At 37.2% G+C, this 15170-nt stretch overlaps 3 protein-coding genes across 3 annotated transcripts; all 3 read right to left on the bottom strand.

Moving 5' to 3' along the window:
• Positions 1-41: 41 nt before the first annotated feature.
• LOC137739405 (histone acetyltransferase HAC1-like) lies at positions 42-3617 on the bottom strand. The gene is made up of 6 exons (XM_068478972.1): positions 3387-3617; positions 2737-2876; positions 2226-2304; positions 1466-1831; positions 958-1184; positions 42-825 (listed from the first exon to the last, which is right to left on the bottom strand). Exons 1-6 carry the CDS (start codon positions 3615-3617, stop codon positions 783-785), a joined length of 1086 nt encoding a protein of 361 aa, XP_068335073.1. The 3' UTR covers positions 42-782.
• LOC137739404 (histone acetyltransferase HAC12-like) lies at positions 3617-8086 on the bottom strand. Its single transcript, XM_068478971.1, has 7 exons — positions 7280-8086; positions 7075-7174; positions 6577-6769; positions 6255-6485; positions 4232-5700; positions 3862-4143; positions 3617-3778 (listed from the first exon to the last, which is right to left on the bottom strand). The coding sequence occupies exons 1-7, from the start codon at positions 7489-7491 to the stop codon at positions 3617-3619; spliced, it is 2649 nt and encodes an 882-aa protein (XP_068335072.1). The 5' UTR covers positions 7492-8086.
• Positions 8087-9770: 1684 nt separating this feature from the next.
• On the bottom strand, positions 9771-14658 carry LOC137739707 (uncharacterized). The gene is made up of 9 exons (XM_068479384.1): positions 14459-14658; positions 13453-13956; positions 13187-13268; positions 12976-13051; positions 12448-12528; positions 11930-12066; positions 11239-11491; positions 10976-11039; positions 9771-10578 (listed from the first exon to the last, which is right to left on the bottom strand). Exons 2-9 carry the CDS (start codon positions 13925-13927, stop codon positions 9947-9949), a joined length of 1800 nt encoding a protein of 599 aa, XP_068335485.1. The 5' UTR covers positions 13928-13956; positions 14459-14658; the 3' UTR covers positions 9771-9946.
• Between the last annotated feature and the right edge of the window lie 512 nt (positions 14659-15170).

The following is a 15170-nucleotide window of genomic DNA, read 5'->3' as shown; positions in this document are numbered from 1 at the left end:
TGCCGAGATGGCTTACCCAAGACGCGGGTTAGACCCACGATGATGCGGGTCTTTAATTTGTTCGGGAGCTTCTGGTCGCAACGAACGTTTATGTTTTGACGCTCAACAGCTTAGTGAAAAATCGTATTTCGGTTACGTCTCTGTTGAATCGACATTTATGCCCTTTTTATGTTCATAAAAACTGTTTTCGTGTCATTGTCGCAGAACCATTATCTCACGAAAATCCATCAAATTGTGTACATATCATTTTTGTTGGTACATCATATTAGACGATTGAAATATATGGAAAGAGATTCCCTTCGAATCTCTCCCATCAAAACCACCTAATCAAGTAATCTAGGTTCTTAAAATTTGATCTAACGGCTAAAAACAGGAGGTCCGTTTAAAAGTCACTTGATTATGTGGCAAAAGCATGTGTTCATCTGCCGACGTACAAGAAAACTACGCTGTTCAGGGAAGGGGTAAGTACTACGGAAAGAGCCTTAACCAGGTACCAAAAGCATACCTTTGTAAGCCTATTGTTTTGGAACCACACCAACGCCTCGAATCACAAGCCGTCTGAAGGAACGCTACTAAGTCTGTACACAAGGGGTCGGTATTAGACCGATATTTCACTGTGTTTTTATTTGACAAAATCGTTGAGCCCTGCAATACTTAATGCTGCAAGCTATCCTGCTTCTCAACTTTCTATAAACTCGGCTGCCGGTGTTGACAATCCTCTCCTATCCTGTACACTTTAGACTATCAACGGTTAGCAACCTTCACTGCTCACTGCTACCTGACTAATTCTTCAACCGACACTCTTCTGCATGCTTCTTCAGATCCCTTCAAAATCATCACCAATCAATCCGATAAATGAGCGAAAAATTAGAGCAATTATGATAATGCTATAAGAACTAGCAAGCCCCTTTTTGGTGTGGAAGGGGGTGGTGGCTAAATGCAATGAATATAACTCACATGCATCGTGGTGTGGTACAATTTAGTTTTCTACAGTTTATCGAATGCAGAATCAATCCGCTCCATGCCTTCTTACAGAAGTGACAACCTCCAGTAGCCCGAACAGTGCACTTATCTGCATGGTATAATAGCTTCTTCATCTGGAGGCAGTTCGGGTAAAAGCAAGGTTGAATCTTGGTTGGCTTACATGTAGTTGCATGCTGTAAAACGTCCAGCAGTTCCCTTATCTGCACGACATATTTACACTATAAGTCTAATCAAACATAATGACAGGACAAAGTAACTGAACATCGCAAAAACACGTGCACACACGCACACTCCATCTTTTTCAATTAGGTAATTAAAATTATTTTTTGCAAAGAGGAAGGAATGATGAATATTATCTTTATTGTAGTTAATAATATTATTATCAGGAAAAAAGATGAAAACTACTACTACATGAAAAGAGGAAGGAATGATGAAATATTTAAACTTAATACTTTTATATCAGAAATCCTTTTTTTGGCACCTTTCGATTCTCTGTCCCACGGTTAGCTGAGGGAGAACTTTGAGTCAGCTTATGAATGTGACAAGCACTTCCTTTCTCTCGATAGCATGTTGCACAAACGTCAAACTCTGGACATATTTCACACACCCATCTCTGATCAACCACAGCATGCTTATGGCAAATACTGCATGTGCTCCCACCAGTTAGCACAGTAGCATTATGGAGATGATGCAGAATCATTTTTGAGGAATACTTGGCCCGGCGAAGTGTGCCGAACTGATAATGCTTCTTCTCACAAAAGCTCAAGAAAGTATGCCTATTTTCAAGTAAATTGTTGTTCGAAATAACATCATCCTTGGTATCAGAAAGCACATCCTCAACCACAACCTGAAAAAGAGCAAAAGTCATACGAATTAATCAAATTTGATTGTAATATGCACAAACATGCCACTCTAACATTAACGACAGCATTTATTTGAATCTACAACTTCATTTGGTAAAACTAGTAACTAGGCTGGTTCATATTATTTTAAGCTAGGTAGATGCTAACACTAATTGACTGGTAAAAAATTTTATTGTAAATGAGCTCCTATCATGAATTAACAAAAACAGGTTTACGTGTAGTACAGTTACTGATTGTTGATATCTCCTTTTAGTGGATAGATCTATACGGTGTACAGTTATGTTTCCTTCACCACTTGATTAGTTATCTACTGAGCAGGCTAATCCTGCATGCAGAAGGGCAGAAATATCATATCAGCTCATAAGGTTTGAAATTCACCTGAGAAAGCACATGTCGTTCCATGTTGGCTGAGATGTGAACGTCCTGTCCACAATTTTTGCGCTCAGCATCATGGCATCTACAACATATGCAATAAGAGTGAAAAGAAATAGTAGTTACACATAAATTAAGTTCTTAAGCATAAATACCAAAGAGAAGGTCAACAGATTCTGGGCATTAAAGACGAACAATGTCCCATGAATATTTTCACACACAAAGAGAAGATTGAGTTATTGATAGAGAAAAAAAATAAGATAATCAATTCAACCTAAATGGAATTTTACTTCTTAAAAACAAAAAAAAAAAAAAAAAAAAAAAAATTTTGCTTAAGCTCAATCTAATGATTTTTTTTGTTTTGTTCATCCACTCCCTCCTTGTTTGGAAATAAGATATCAGGTAACTAAGAATGATAAAAAATACTGCATTTCAATGATAGGAACCATGAATATTCTTATTAAAGGGCAGCATAAAAAGTTCGAAGAGAAGGAGAGACTTCAGAGTGATTGGTTACCTTTCACAGAGGTGAAAATTTTTGCACTGACCGCAGGACCAGCGTCGTCCAGATAATATTGCTTCATGACAGTGAGTGCAAACATACTGCATGTCGACAATCATAAAGTCCTCCTTGGTCTGTAAAATGCTTTGCCCCATCTAAAAAGGAAGATACAACAAAATAAGATCGAGAGTAAATAGATATAAAGGGAGAAAAAGAGGGTAAATCTATTAATAGTATTAACGCAATTGACAACACTGGTGTAAATGTTTTATTCTTTCCCAAGACCTATTGACTATTACCATTGTAAAATTTAAGGCAAACACTCACTCAATCACTCCAATATTGATCTTGTGATCAAGGAATTGAGATATTTCCCAGGAAACCACAGAATCTGGATAAAGTATTGCCCTCGTTACTCCCTAGAGAAGTACCAGATCAAAGTGAAGGCGATCGATCATATTGATCAAGCATTAGTTTGTGCTCTGTTTTTACCCATATCTATCAGAGTTTCAATACTTGTCTCATTTGACTAGATAGGGTATATTTTAAGCCACCAAGGTTGCTTCACTAGAGTATGCAAAGTGAAGAGTTAGATGATTAGAAGATAGCTTTTAAGCCACCAATTTAGTAGGAAAAATTAGAAGGGAAAGGTTTAGTATATTTACTCTCTGCATCAGTAGAATATCCTTGGTAGAGCCATCAGAAGGATCTGTATGGCCCATGGCTTTTAAAGTTCTCTTTGTTCTTGTTATCTTCGATTTCTTTTGTGTGTCTGCCATTCTTTCTTGTTCAATTTTCCTGATTGCCTCCTCAGTTGCACCAGACCAATAGTCACCATCAAAATATAGCAAACGAGCTGCCGTTACCTTGGAGTTACATTCCCCAATAGTCACCATCAAATATAACTCTTTGGTAAGTTCATGAGCTCCCCACATTCTGTTTCTTTTAACAAGCATTTGAGACATGTGTTCTCAACTTTGCCTTCCAAAGCACTATTATCATTCAAGACAGCACATATCTGATGTTGCCAGCCCTTGCATTTATCACATTGAACCCACTGCAAGCACATAAAAAGCCTCCAGAATTGAATAATTACTTTCAAAATCTCAGAAAATAAGAAGACAGTATGACTTGATTTACCCTTTCTTCAGTTTCCTCATCGTTCTTCTTTCTACCAAGTGTTGCCTTTGAAATACGGATACTATGAAATGAGATATTTCCTCTTCGAGACCCCTTATAGCACGAGTTACAAAAACAATATCGTGTACTATGCTCATCCAGCGTGCAGTAATAGTTAACACCGCGCTTGAGACGAGCATTACAGCATGAGCAAAACACTGGTGCAGGGGCAAAAAAAAGCTTTCCTGACGCACACAATTGACACACTTTCTCACTGTTTTCTCGTTCTTCCATCAAGATACTCTGTTTTAAACAACATGCATAAGAATAATAATTAGAAAACAATTGAAACTCTTGGAGAATATAGTAATGATGAACGGAAAATTATTACCTGATCAATGCTCTGCCCAAGACTCGATAAATGTTCCTTGATTGGCTCTTCTTTTAATAGTTCCGTCAAAAGGACACTATTTGTTTCTTGATTCTGAGGCTTTATTACTTCCTTCAAATCAGAGTCTGGTTTTGGATCTGTCTGGGTGAAGTCCGTCCTCACTGTTTCCTCTGTAAGCCCTTCTGAGAAAAAATGGGAACTCTTGGACCCCATTCTTTCAGAAACTTCTTTCACATTGTCAATAATCTCACTACTGCTAGTAAGGTCTATTTGCTCCATATGATGACAAGAAAATATTTCCCCAGAAGGAATCAGCACACTCTCAGAGTTCAGTTTAAGGACAATGTCAGAATCACATTTTGTAACATCATTGATCTTCATGGAATCTTGTATGGAATTATTTGCTGGTTCCATCTCCACATGCGTTACTTCAGAATTAATAGATACAGGAGATTCAGATTGTTGCTGCAGATATGAAAGCCCTTCAGGAGCACAAGGTTGAACAACTGAAGGGGCCAATAGATGGTAATTTTCATTTTTATTCTCCATTTTCAACTTTTTTGACGAAGGCAGGATATCTTCAATATTTCCTGAACTGGATCCATCTGAAGCATACTGTTGAGCACCACGTGACTGTTCAGGAGGAAACTGAGGCTGCAAATATGGATGAACTGGCCATTTTCGGTTATGTTTAGACTTTATCATCTGGGAGCAAGATTGCACTATATCCTCAGAACTAATAAATGCAGGAGATTTAGGTTGTTGCTGCAGATATGAAAGTCCTTCAGGAACACAATTTTGAACAACTGAAGGCGGAATATCTTTGATGTTTCCTGAACTGGGTCCATCTGAAGCATACAGTTGAGCACCATGTGACCGTTCTGGAGGAACCTGAGGCTGCTTCAATGGATGAGGGCATCGTTTTTTGTTATTTTGACAATTTATCATCTGACAACAAGACTGCACTATATCCTCAAAATTAAGGGATATAGGAGATTCAGACTGTTGCTGTTGATATGAAAGTCCTCCAGGAACACAATGTTGAACAATTGAAGGAACCAATAGATGATTATTTCCATTTATGTTACCCATCTTCAACCTTTTTGACGAATGCGGCATACCTTCAATGATTCCCGCACTGGGATCATCTGAAGCATAATGTTGAGCACCATGTGACTGTACTGGAGGAACCTGAGGCCGCATTAATGGATGAAGGGATTGTTTCCGGTTATGTTGAGACTTTATCATCTGGGAACAAGATTGCACTATGTCCTCAAGAGTTGCGATCTCTTGGCTGCAGATTGTGCCAGGAAGAATATTGGAGACTTCAGGAACATCCATTGGAAAATGTTGAGGGATCAGCAAGTTAGAGGAGGAAAACACTGAAAAGTTTCCCTCTGTAGATGGACAAACCAACGATTGAGCATTCTGGTTACTCCCCAAACGACCTTCGAATTTAGAGCATCCAACTTCACCAGAAGAAAAAAAAAAACCTTGTTAGAAACAGGCAAACAGCATAAAGGGTTTAGTGAAGATGTATGAGTGGATGGACTTCTTAAACTCAAGTATGTTTTCCACTTTTCCTATACAAAATTATTACTTCTAGAAATATAGATTCTCTAATAACATAATTTACAACTCTAATTAATTGCACGCCTATGATACTAGATTGCAAATAGTCTGCTTGAGAGCATATTGGATCAGTGAACATACAATATAACAAGTAGGTTTATCAAATGTAAAATGGGAGAACATGAGGAGTATGAGCAATATGGCCTTGGATCTAACTACGTTGTTTCATAATAATAACACAACAATGCTACTTCTACAGCAGTCCAGTGAGAACCAAGAAATCTGATTCAAGCTATCGAAAATCTGAAAAGAGTATGTCATTTAGATAATAGATTGTAGTCTGTAGCTAAATATGCAATAAAAAATTACCTCACCAGGAATAGCAAAAACTAGAAAGTAAATTCATACCAAGAAACGACCCATGAATTGGGGACCTAAAACAAACCCATACCATGGCCAAGATGTTGCTGTTGAACCTGACAATCAGATGATATGTCAGAAATGTAATTCCGATTCTCTTGATTGGCACTGGAATATGCAGCGAATGATGTTGAAGTGTCCTCAAGAGGAAGAACAGTGTCAGAAGAAGCCTGCCTTAGGCCTAATGAGAAAGGCATGTCCAACTCATCGGAAGTAGTGAATCTTTTAGTATCTCCCCGCCTATCACCATTAAAAGGGAGCCCTACAAGAGAAATTGATTACGCCACGAGATAAATATGCCTAAACTAACCAATGGTTAATTATGTTTATGATGGAAGGGTCAAATGGCTCACCTTTTGTGAGGTTAACATCATCAGCATTGTTAGCTACGAATGCATTATTACAAATGGAGTCAAATCTAATAGCACCACCCAAGCAATTAGAAGGTGTTTCTGCAGAACCTGCTGGTTGACTGGATTTTGGATCATATAGGTTGAGTAATCTTTGCAGCCGAAGAGATAATGTTTCCACATTCACATACTCCTCCTAGAACATATCCAAATTTAAAAGTTCAGGATATTTTAACACATGCATTCATAAAGTTTCAACCAGACAAGATATAAGAGGAATATATCCAACAAGATTTAAGTAACAGGTTTTTTTTCCTTTAAAGAATTTGAATTACTCAAAAACATGTTACAAAGACTAATAATTAAGCCTCAGAATACAAAAGGTATTTCCAATAGCACGGCCACCATTGGCTGTCAAGTTTTTCCCATTTAGTAGCAGAAACATAAAGATAAAACAACAAACTTATCAAGCTAAGTATTGAATTTAATATGAATGCAGACCTCAGAAGTAGCCTCCATAAATAGCTGGTTCTCCACGACAGCCGCATAATCAGATGCCAGCTTTCCGAACCCATAATTGGTACGTATTAAGTAGTCATTACTGTGGAAGAAATTCAAACGTCAGAACGAATAAAAGCAATGCTTAAGACTACGCAAGCATAGTTTAATACATGCTCATGTTGAAATGCAAACTTAAGAGACTTACAGTAGTTTCCTAACGAAATTACGAAAGCGGATAACTTTAGGACCTTTGCGCCAATCCCTCAAGTAGACTACCGGGCATTTTAACGCTTGACGACGTAAACCATCCCCTCCTGGTAAAAAAGGATTCAGCTCCGGGTAGTTAGATATATGGCCAAGGGTTTGCCCTGAATTGTATCTCTGTACATCCATCTTGCTGATTTTATAAGACTTCATTTATGCTGAAACTGTAAATTACCAAACATTTAGTATCAAAGGTACCAAATTATAAACAGAATGCTTGAGTTTGCATGAACACCGATAATCTCGATAACAATGCAGCTGCTGTTTAGTAATAGTTACCAATTACCACGTTTAAATCACGATTATCCACGTGAAACCATCAAATTAATCTAAATTAAATTTCAAAATCAAAAGAAAATCAAATCCATCAATTCGCTCAAATCCCCAATTTCCGAGCACAATTATCAAACCCCGCATTGTTCCAATAAATTACAAATCTTTACCTCGCCGAGAGCTAACAACCCTAATCCCCCAAATCCCAAATCCAAAATTCAGCAATTGGCTGCACAAATTATCCCACTTAAAAAAGCCCTTGAATTAAATTTCTAAAAAAAAATTAAAAAATTGTCAATTACGCAACAACATTGCAATCAACGGCGAGTCAGAAGCAAGAATTGGGATTTAACGCCGCCGGCCACAGCCGAATTGCAATCAACAACGAAGTCAGTCTAAAAACCCTAATTGAACAAAAGAGGGATTAGGGTTTAAGGAAAAAAGACCTGGTCTTTTCATTTTTTACTTTATTGGCTTGAAGCTGAAGTTTGCGTCCTCGACGTTACCATCGGTGGTGGCCCACTGAAGCTGGAGTAGCAGGAGCAGTCGGTCTAAAAACTTATATAATGTCTAAAAAAAAGATGTGTTATCCACACATTCATTTTTACTTCTCACACATCTCTTATTAATTTATGTTCTTTGATTATATTTAGTTCATCCGATCCAACGATTAAAAATTAAAAAAGTGTGTAAGAAGTAAAAAGAGATGTGTGAATATCACATCTCACAAAAAACCTTAGGTTTTACTCCACACAGGAGGAGAATGGTGTCTGTATTACCAAATCACCCTTGCACTGCCTTTTTTCACCTCCGACCGTCTAGATGCGACACACAAGTAGAGAGATGCGTGATAACCGGATAGATATTTGGCTCCGTCTAGATGCAATAAAGAGATGAGGAATGCATACTAAGAAGATAATGTCCGGCTTCGATGGTTAAAAAACTAATATTTTACTTCTCGTAATAGAAGAATGGTGATATGTGTAACAGTCTTATCCAGTTTCTTTTTTTTAACCTCCGTTCGTCTAAATGTGCCACGTAAGTAAATAGACCAGAGATGCATACTAAGCAGATAATGTCTGGCTTCGGCTGCGAAAAACGTAGATTTTACTTCTCATAACAAGAGCGATGATACGTGTAACAATATTACCCAATTTCCTTTTTTACTTCCCTCCGTCTAGATTCGCCACGCAAATAAAAATAATAATAATAATAAGCAAATAAATAATTTTTTTTTCTGATTGTGCTTAACTCCCTCTCCTAACCCAAACATGAAATTGCTATTCTCTTTCCTATTTTCAAGAAACAAAGACAAAGCTTTATTAGCTTGATCCCCAAGCATTAAATTGTAAAAAATAATAAATAAAAAATTCTTATAAATACCTACACCATTCCTACAATATTAAAAAAAAATTTAGATTTTTTTTAATTCATCCAAAAAAAAAATTTCAAATTTCAATGGTAACCTGACGGTAACATGACGTTAGCTAGTTGGCGTCATGCTCATATCAAGTAGTCGTTGGCATTCAAATGGGCTAAGCTGGAGGGCTGGGCTAGAGGGCTAGCTGGCTAGTTGGAAATGGCCAGCCTGTTGGCTTGATTTGGGGGTTCGGGCCCAGTGGGGCCCACAAGCCTTTTGGTCTAACTCTCGGTTGGAGATGATTTTCATGTCATTCTTAGTTATTTTTAACCCTATGACCCTTTAGCCAGGTCAGTTGGAGATGGCCTTAGTTTCCCGACCTAAGCACGGCCCGACCCTTTGCCACATGATTTCATGATTGTATAACGTTAAAATTAAAATAGAACATAGAAATTTTGTAGTTAACAAAAATATAAAAGATGCAAAGAAAAAAAAAATCCTTCAACCACCCAGTTGCATGAAACCAATCCAACATCTCTTGATGCACATCCAACTCCTGTAAACGTTGATGAGGGCCTAAACAAGTTCTGGCCACATAAATTGACGGTTTGACTAACTGATGTATGAAATTGCAATGAAATAATAAATAAATAAATAGAATCAAAATGTTTTAAAATTGTTATATGAGGTTGAAATTGCACCCAAACTTGAGGAAATAAAATGTAATTTACTATAAATTCTTATATGAAACAAAGCGAGTAAAAGTTTTCAAACTTCGAATCTTCAATTACAGAAAAATAAAAGAATGAAGAAGGGTAGATTAAATTAGAGAATAACATACAACAACAACAACAGAAGCTGATCACAGAGCCATCTAAACTCATCACATCTAGTTCTTTGTACAACTCCCTCCTTGATCAAATTATCCCTATATCCCTCACAGTAAGCATCTCTACTAGCTACATGTCATTGTCATTACCTCCAACGGTGATGGCGATACCTGTCTAGCCTATCCCTACTATAACTTGAATTATCAAGGTCGTAGTCATTCCTGCTTTCATCATTCCAACTTTCAGTATTCCCCGCGCCATAATCCTTTGGTGAATGACGAGAATTGGAGTAAGGAAAAGAACCTTCATTGAACGAAGAGATTCTTCGACCTCTCTCTGACTGGGACCTTCCGAAGGTAGGACTTCTTGGTGCTGAAGCACTTGAACTGTGAGAGTTGTAACCGTAATCATAACTACCATATCTTGGAGGGTAGTTAGATGGCGCAAAACCTGGGTCAACACCAGGAGGCCCATCGTCTCCATAATCCCTGGACCACCTTTGCTCGCGGTGATGCCCTCTGCTGACAGGTTCCGAATGATGGCTTATTCTGCTGTGTGAACGGTTCCTAGAGAGATCTCCAATTGAATGTCCAGGTGCCCAAAGCCTCTCATCAGCATTTTCTGGGATTGGTGCGTTTACTCCTGGAAATTCGACTGTCTTTTTCCTCTCCGGGTCAGCATAGTCTGTCTGAACAATTTCACCGTCCTCCTGTTCTTCCTTAATTTCCCCATCAGCATAAATTATTATGCCTGATGGCTGATCCTCATCATCTACATCTACAAATAACAAGACAAAGTGTTATGGCTTGAAAACAGAATTTTTAAATCTAAAAGAAAAAGACGGTCAGGGGTGCTCTCCAGGATTTTAGCACATCACTCTCCACAAAGTCTAAGCATATGAAAACCCCATACATCACAAAGCAAAAAACACTCAAATATTCGGCGAATACTGGATAATCTCTCCAAGAATGCACATTGCACACCCCCGCACCACACAATGCACTACCAAAAACAATTATTAAATTGCAATAATAAATTCTGAACTATTCAACCTGAACTTTTTGAATATGTTCCGAAAACTTCTTTTTAAGTACTTCTGTGATGGGACTACAACAATTATTATAATCAGTTGTTTTAAGTGACAAGGCCAATTCAGTAAAATACATTCAAATACCTAGATATCCCGGTGGGTAACCAATTTCTCGCATTCTGTTAAGCCAAGGCGGTGGATCAAACTCCTGCACACAACCAAATAATAAATAAATAAATTGGTGCTTAATATTCTAGACCAATGTGAACACAAGCACGCCATTAAACTTCTATACTAGTACAATCTGGAATAGAAGCTATGTTCAATTAACAGCATTTGCATCATACTTCTAAGGAACACCACTTGACATTAACAAGTCTTCTGTAACACAATGAGTGATCACTTACCCCAAGCCCCAAAAGCTTCCGTGTCTCAGAATCGAGAGCACCAGGCCTTAAACCATCATACTTTCCAGCTGGAGAATCCTGATAATATCGTGTTGGATTACGGGAATTAGCATTTTGATTACGTTTGGACTTTAGCTGTTTACGAGCACTGTTGACAGCAGCATGGTTACGAGGCTTTGGGCAATTTTTCAACGAATGACTATAAGAGCCACAATTGAAACAACGACTTGCATCATCTATAATCTCCAAGCCTCTGAAACATTATATAAGAATAAAGAATATATCAAAGATCAGTAAGGCAAGCAAAAGCAATGTTTTGCTTATATATAGAAATCTTGCTCAAGACAACCATGAAATGGATTCAAACATTTCACCACCAGATTACCATACAAAGTATCCTGAATGCCAAGTCATGCTGAGATTAAGGATTAAATGATCTCTACTTAGATACCTAACAATGTTCATGAGTCCAGTCACCCTTCACTCTTGCCACTCATTATTAATTCTTAATTTTCTGGTGGTTTCTCCATCAAGAAGATCAAGGAAATAAACTTGGCTATCAGAAGGACCAAAACATGGAAAATAAGGAACCAACTACAAAACCTTCAGCAAATATAGTAATACCATCATCATAAAACATAAAACCAATAGCATGATGTTAACATATTTAAAATACTGATAAGATATTTACCCCTCTGCATTAATTGAGCTACCAGCCAAAGTCAAACCTAAGGCATAACCACGATCATACAGGGGCACGTCTTTGTTATCCAAAAGGTTGGATTCGTTGTTATCTGCTTTCTGTGTTTGGTTGTCCATCCAAAAAGACTGCACGTCAAAGAATGCTTCAGAAAAAACTAACAAATAGTACTAAGCAATGAAACTCATAAACAACATTCCCTTTTTCTAGTTTTTCTGACAAATAGAAAAATTAACAATTTTGAAGAAACCATTGAACACATATTGGGTATCACTATTTCATCCTTGTTGTAGTACAAGTGCACAACAGAGGTAGGATTTTGGACACGTCCTGTCCCCAAAAGGGAGGTGAGGAGAGTTAAATTAGGAGATGTTGCCACAAGTAGTGGCTGCATAACTTTAGCAGCTAAGCATAGTACGAGATTTTTGATACGTAATCAGAAAAGCACCTAAACTCAAGTACACAAAAACACATATAGAGAAAAGTAGAGACAATAGCAGGACCCTCACCACCGCAGATGTCTTCTCTATGCCAACATGAAGAGCTGGAAAGAAGGTCTCTTCACCTGATTCCACTACTTCAATAGAATCCTGAACGATCACAAGACTCAAGTAATGATACACCCATTACATTCAAAAGAAAAAAAATGATAATGCATAAAACACATCACCATAATTTAGTCAACAAATGAAACAAGGTAGTAGCCATGTTATCGATTTGACTCTATCAATTGAAGATCTCTCATTCTCTAAGATACTCTTGCTTTTATGCCGTATAACCAGAATTATAACAAAACAAAAAAATCACTTCAAAGTTTAGTGCATTTCACAAACCACCTCTCCATGTCAAATGTTCAAAAGTACTTCCAAAACCAGAACTTAAAGTCAACCCACCCCAATTTTTGAGTGAAGACTTGATTAAAAGAGAAAATGTATCTTAAACTTAAAACTTAATACTTTGGATGATTCATCCCATGGAAAGTCATGTCACAAAATGAAGTATTCAAGATGATTGGCCAACTAAATAAGGAGTCTTACTTGAGATGAAGAAACATGCTTTGCATGCCACTCTGACCACTGCTGTAATAGTTCCTCAAGCTTTTGTTTACTAGCTCTAGAAAAATTAACATAAATCATTAAGAAATTGACAAATGGAAAACTAACAGCAAATAGAAATTCTCTATATACTTTGTATTTTTTGGCTTAAGTTCATATCAAAACATTATGCAACAATTTACTCCAACCCCACCTTGTCAATGAATCAAATGTCACACGAACTGAAGCTTTCTGTTCATCAACTGTCATTCTAGCTCTCTTAACACCTGATATTGCTGGCAATGTTGAATTACGGATAACAAAAATTCGAAGATCATCAGCATTCTTAATTTTAGCGTACAGCATTGTATGGTTGAAGAAGTAAACATATTTGCACATGTCACAAAGTTTCACAGTTGGAAAGAGATAAAAAATAAACAAGAAGAAAACCTTAAGAAAACAAATGTGGAAGAAGGATACAAGTGCCACCCTTTTTGTGGACTTCAAAGGTCCTTGAATCTTGGACTGGAAGGCAACCATTCTCATGCACCTTTGGGAACAAAACATTTGACTCCCCTGCAACTGTAACAGTTTCAGACTGTATAAAATGAGCATCCCCGTTCTTGTTACCCACTAATTTGATTTCTTCATTTGCCGAACGAGAACTGTTCAAGGCAGGAAGGTTGTTTATGTCCTCGATTTCCATATCTGAATCACCATCGACCAATTCTTTTTCAAGGTTTGATTCCAGCATGCAATGGCTAACTTCATATTGAACACCACTTTCATGCCTCAGTTTCTCACTGTTAGCTTGAACTTCACATTGAACATCACTTTCATGCCCCAGAATCTCCCCGTTTTCTTTAACTTCATGTTGAACATCGCTTTCATGCCCCGCATTCTCGATGACAGAATCACCAGAATCAGGGAGGCTGATAAAATTCTCGGATTCCATATTTATAAAGAGACCACCCGGAAAGTATTCTGCACAATATCAAAAATCATAGGTAGATCAGAAACCAATCAAACACGATATCGGACTCAAATACCGATATAAAGTGCATTAATTTAAACAGTTAAACAGACTTATGTATATTTATGCGTACAAATATGTTTTAAAAATTTGATCTTGGAGTTGAAATGTCCAGACTATGAAATAAAAATGGAAATTCAAGAGTAGGAACACCACAGACATACAGTAATTATACCCCAAAAAAAATTTAAATTTAACCAGCTATCCAGACCCACCACTATCTCAACTCAAAAAATCCAATCTTGAAGCATAAATCACAAAAATTATTACTAATTTCACAAACAAAAAATAATAATAACTGAAAAGGAAACAAGTAGGCAATGACACAAGATTAGGGATTTGAAGCTAATTTACTTTCTGACCTAAAATTCCAGGGTTTCTCGGCAACCAAACGGAAAAGAGAAAATTGATAGAAAGGGGGTCGAAATTAGGGATTTGAAGAGTGCAATTTACCTTGAATTGAGTGAGATTAGGGTTTATGTATAGAAGCACCGCAGCTTCAATCGAAGTCCTGAGACGGTTTGGTTTCCGAGTGTGAGATGGGGGGAGAGAGGCGCAATGATTGGGTGTGCTGCGGCGTACGGAACAGCGCGGCCGCAGATATTTTTTGCTGTATTTATGGTGTAGAGAAATCATTGACTTTTTTATTCTTTGATCATTTTCGTTTTTCTTTTTCTTTTGGGTACATTTTCTCTCTCAAGTTTTCGTTTAATGTCAAATTCGTACGTCACTTTTTCAATTTCATATCACGATTTCGTATCAATTTTATACTATCATTTTAAATTGACAGTGAAATAATAATGTGATAATTGTAGAACGCACATTTTGCTGACTTAAAGTTCAAATTTGAGCCACATAGTTAAGACAAATTAAAAGAAAATTTTAAATTGACTAACGGTTACATAATATTGGTACAAAATCGTGAGTTGTATAAATTGAAAAAACTATAATACGTTGTATGAAATTAAAATTGAACGAAAACCTGACGAGACAAAATGTAACTTTTTTACCCTTTTCTTTCCTTACCTTTTTTAGACGAGACTAATAACGTACAATGCTCTTGCTTTATCACAAAACAATTTCTAGAGAAGGCGACACACATAAGATACTTTGTCATCAAATGTAAAATTACGGATAACGCTTTTTTATGGGATGAACTCACCGT

Source organism: Pyrus communis, chromosome 7, assembly GCF_963583255.1.
Source record: "Pyrus communis chromosome 7, drPyrComm1.1, whole genome shotgun sequence".
Lineage (NCBI taxonomy): Eukaryota > Viridiplantae > Streptophyta > Magnoliopsida > Rosales > Rosaceae > Pyrus > Pyrus communis.
The sequence above is the reverse complement of the archived record's forward strand: the minus strand, read 5'-3'. Positions and strand labels throughout refer to the sequence as shown.

Excerpts from the sequence above, each read along its gene's own strand:
- LOC137739405 (XM_068478972.1), bottom strand. The coding sequence starts at position 3,617 with ATGGTGACTATTGGGGAATGTAACTCCAAGGTAACGGCAGCTCGTTTG. Across the intron at positions 2,305-2,736 it reads AATTTTCACCTCTGTGAAAG|ATGCCATGATGCTGAGCGCA; the intron begins GTAACCAATCAC and ends CATATGTTGTAG. Across the intron at positions 1,185-1,465 it reads GTGGGACAGAGAATCGAAAG|ATAAGGGAACTGCTGGACGT; the intron begins GTGCCAAAAAAA and ends TATGTCGTGCAG.
- LOC137739404 (XM_068478971.1), bottom strand. The coding sequence starts at position 7,491 with ATGAAGTCTTATAAAATCAGCAAGATGGATGTACAGAGATACAATTCA. Across the intron at positions 6,770-7,074 it reads TTATGGAGGCTACTTCTGAG|GAGGAGTATGTGAATGTGGA; the intron begins GTCTGCATTCAT and ends GATATGTTCTAG. Across the intron at positions 6,486-6,576 it reads TGATGTTAACCTCACAAAAG|GGCTCCCTTTTAATGGTGAT; the intron begins GTGAGCCATTTG and ends TTTCTCTTGTAG.
- LOC137739707 (XM_068479384.1), bottom strand. The coding sequence starts at position 13,927 with ATGGAATCCGAGAATTTTATCAGCCTCCCTGATTCTGGTGATTCTGTC. Across the intron at positions 13,269-13,452 it reads CCACAAAAAGGGTGGCACTT|CAATATCAGGTGTTAAGAGA; the intron begins GTATCCTTCTTC and ends CAACATTGCCAG. Across the intron at positions 12,529-12,975 it reads AGCATGTTTCTTCATCTCAA|GATTCTATTGAAGTAGTGGA; the intron begins GTAAGACTCCTT and ends GTGATCGTTCAG.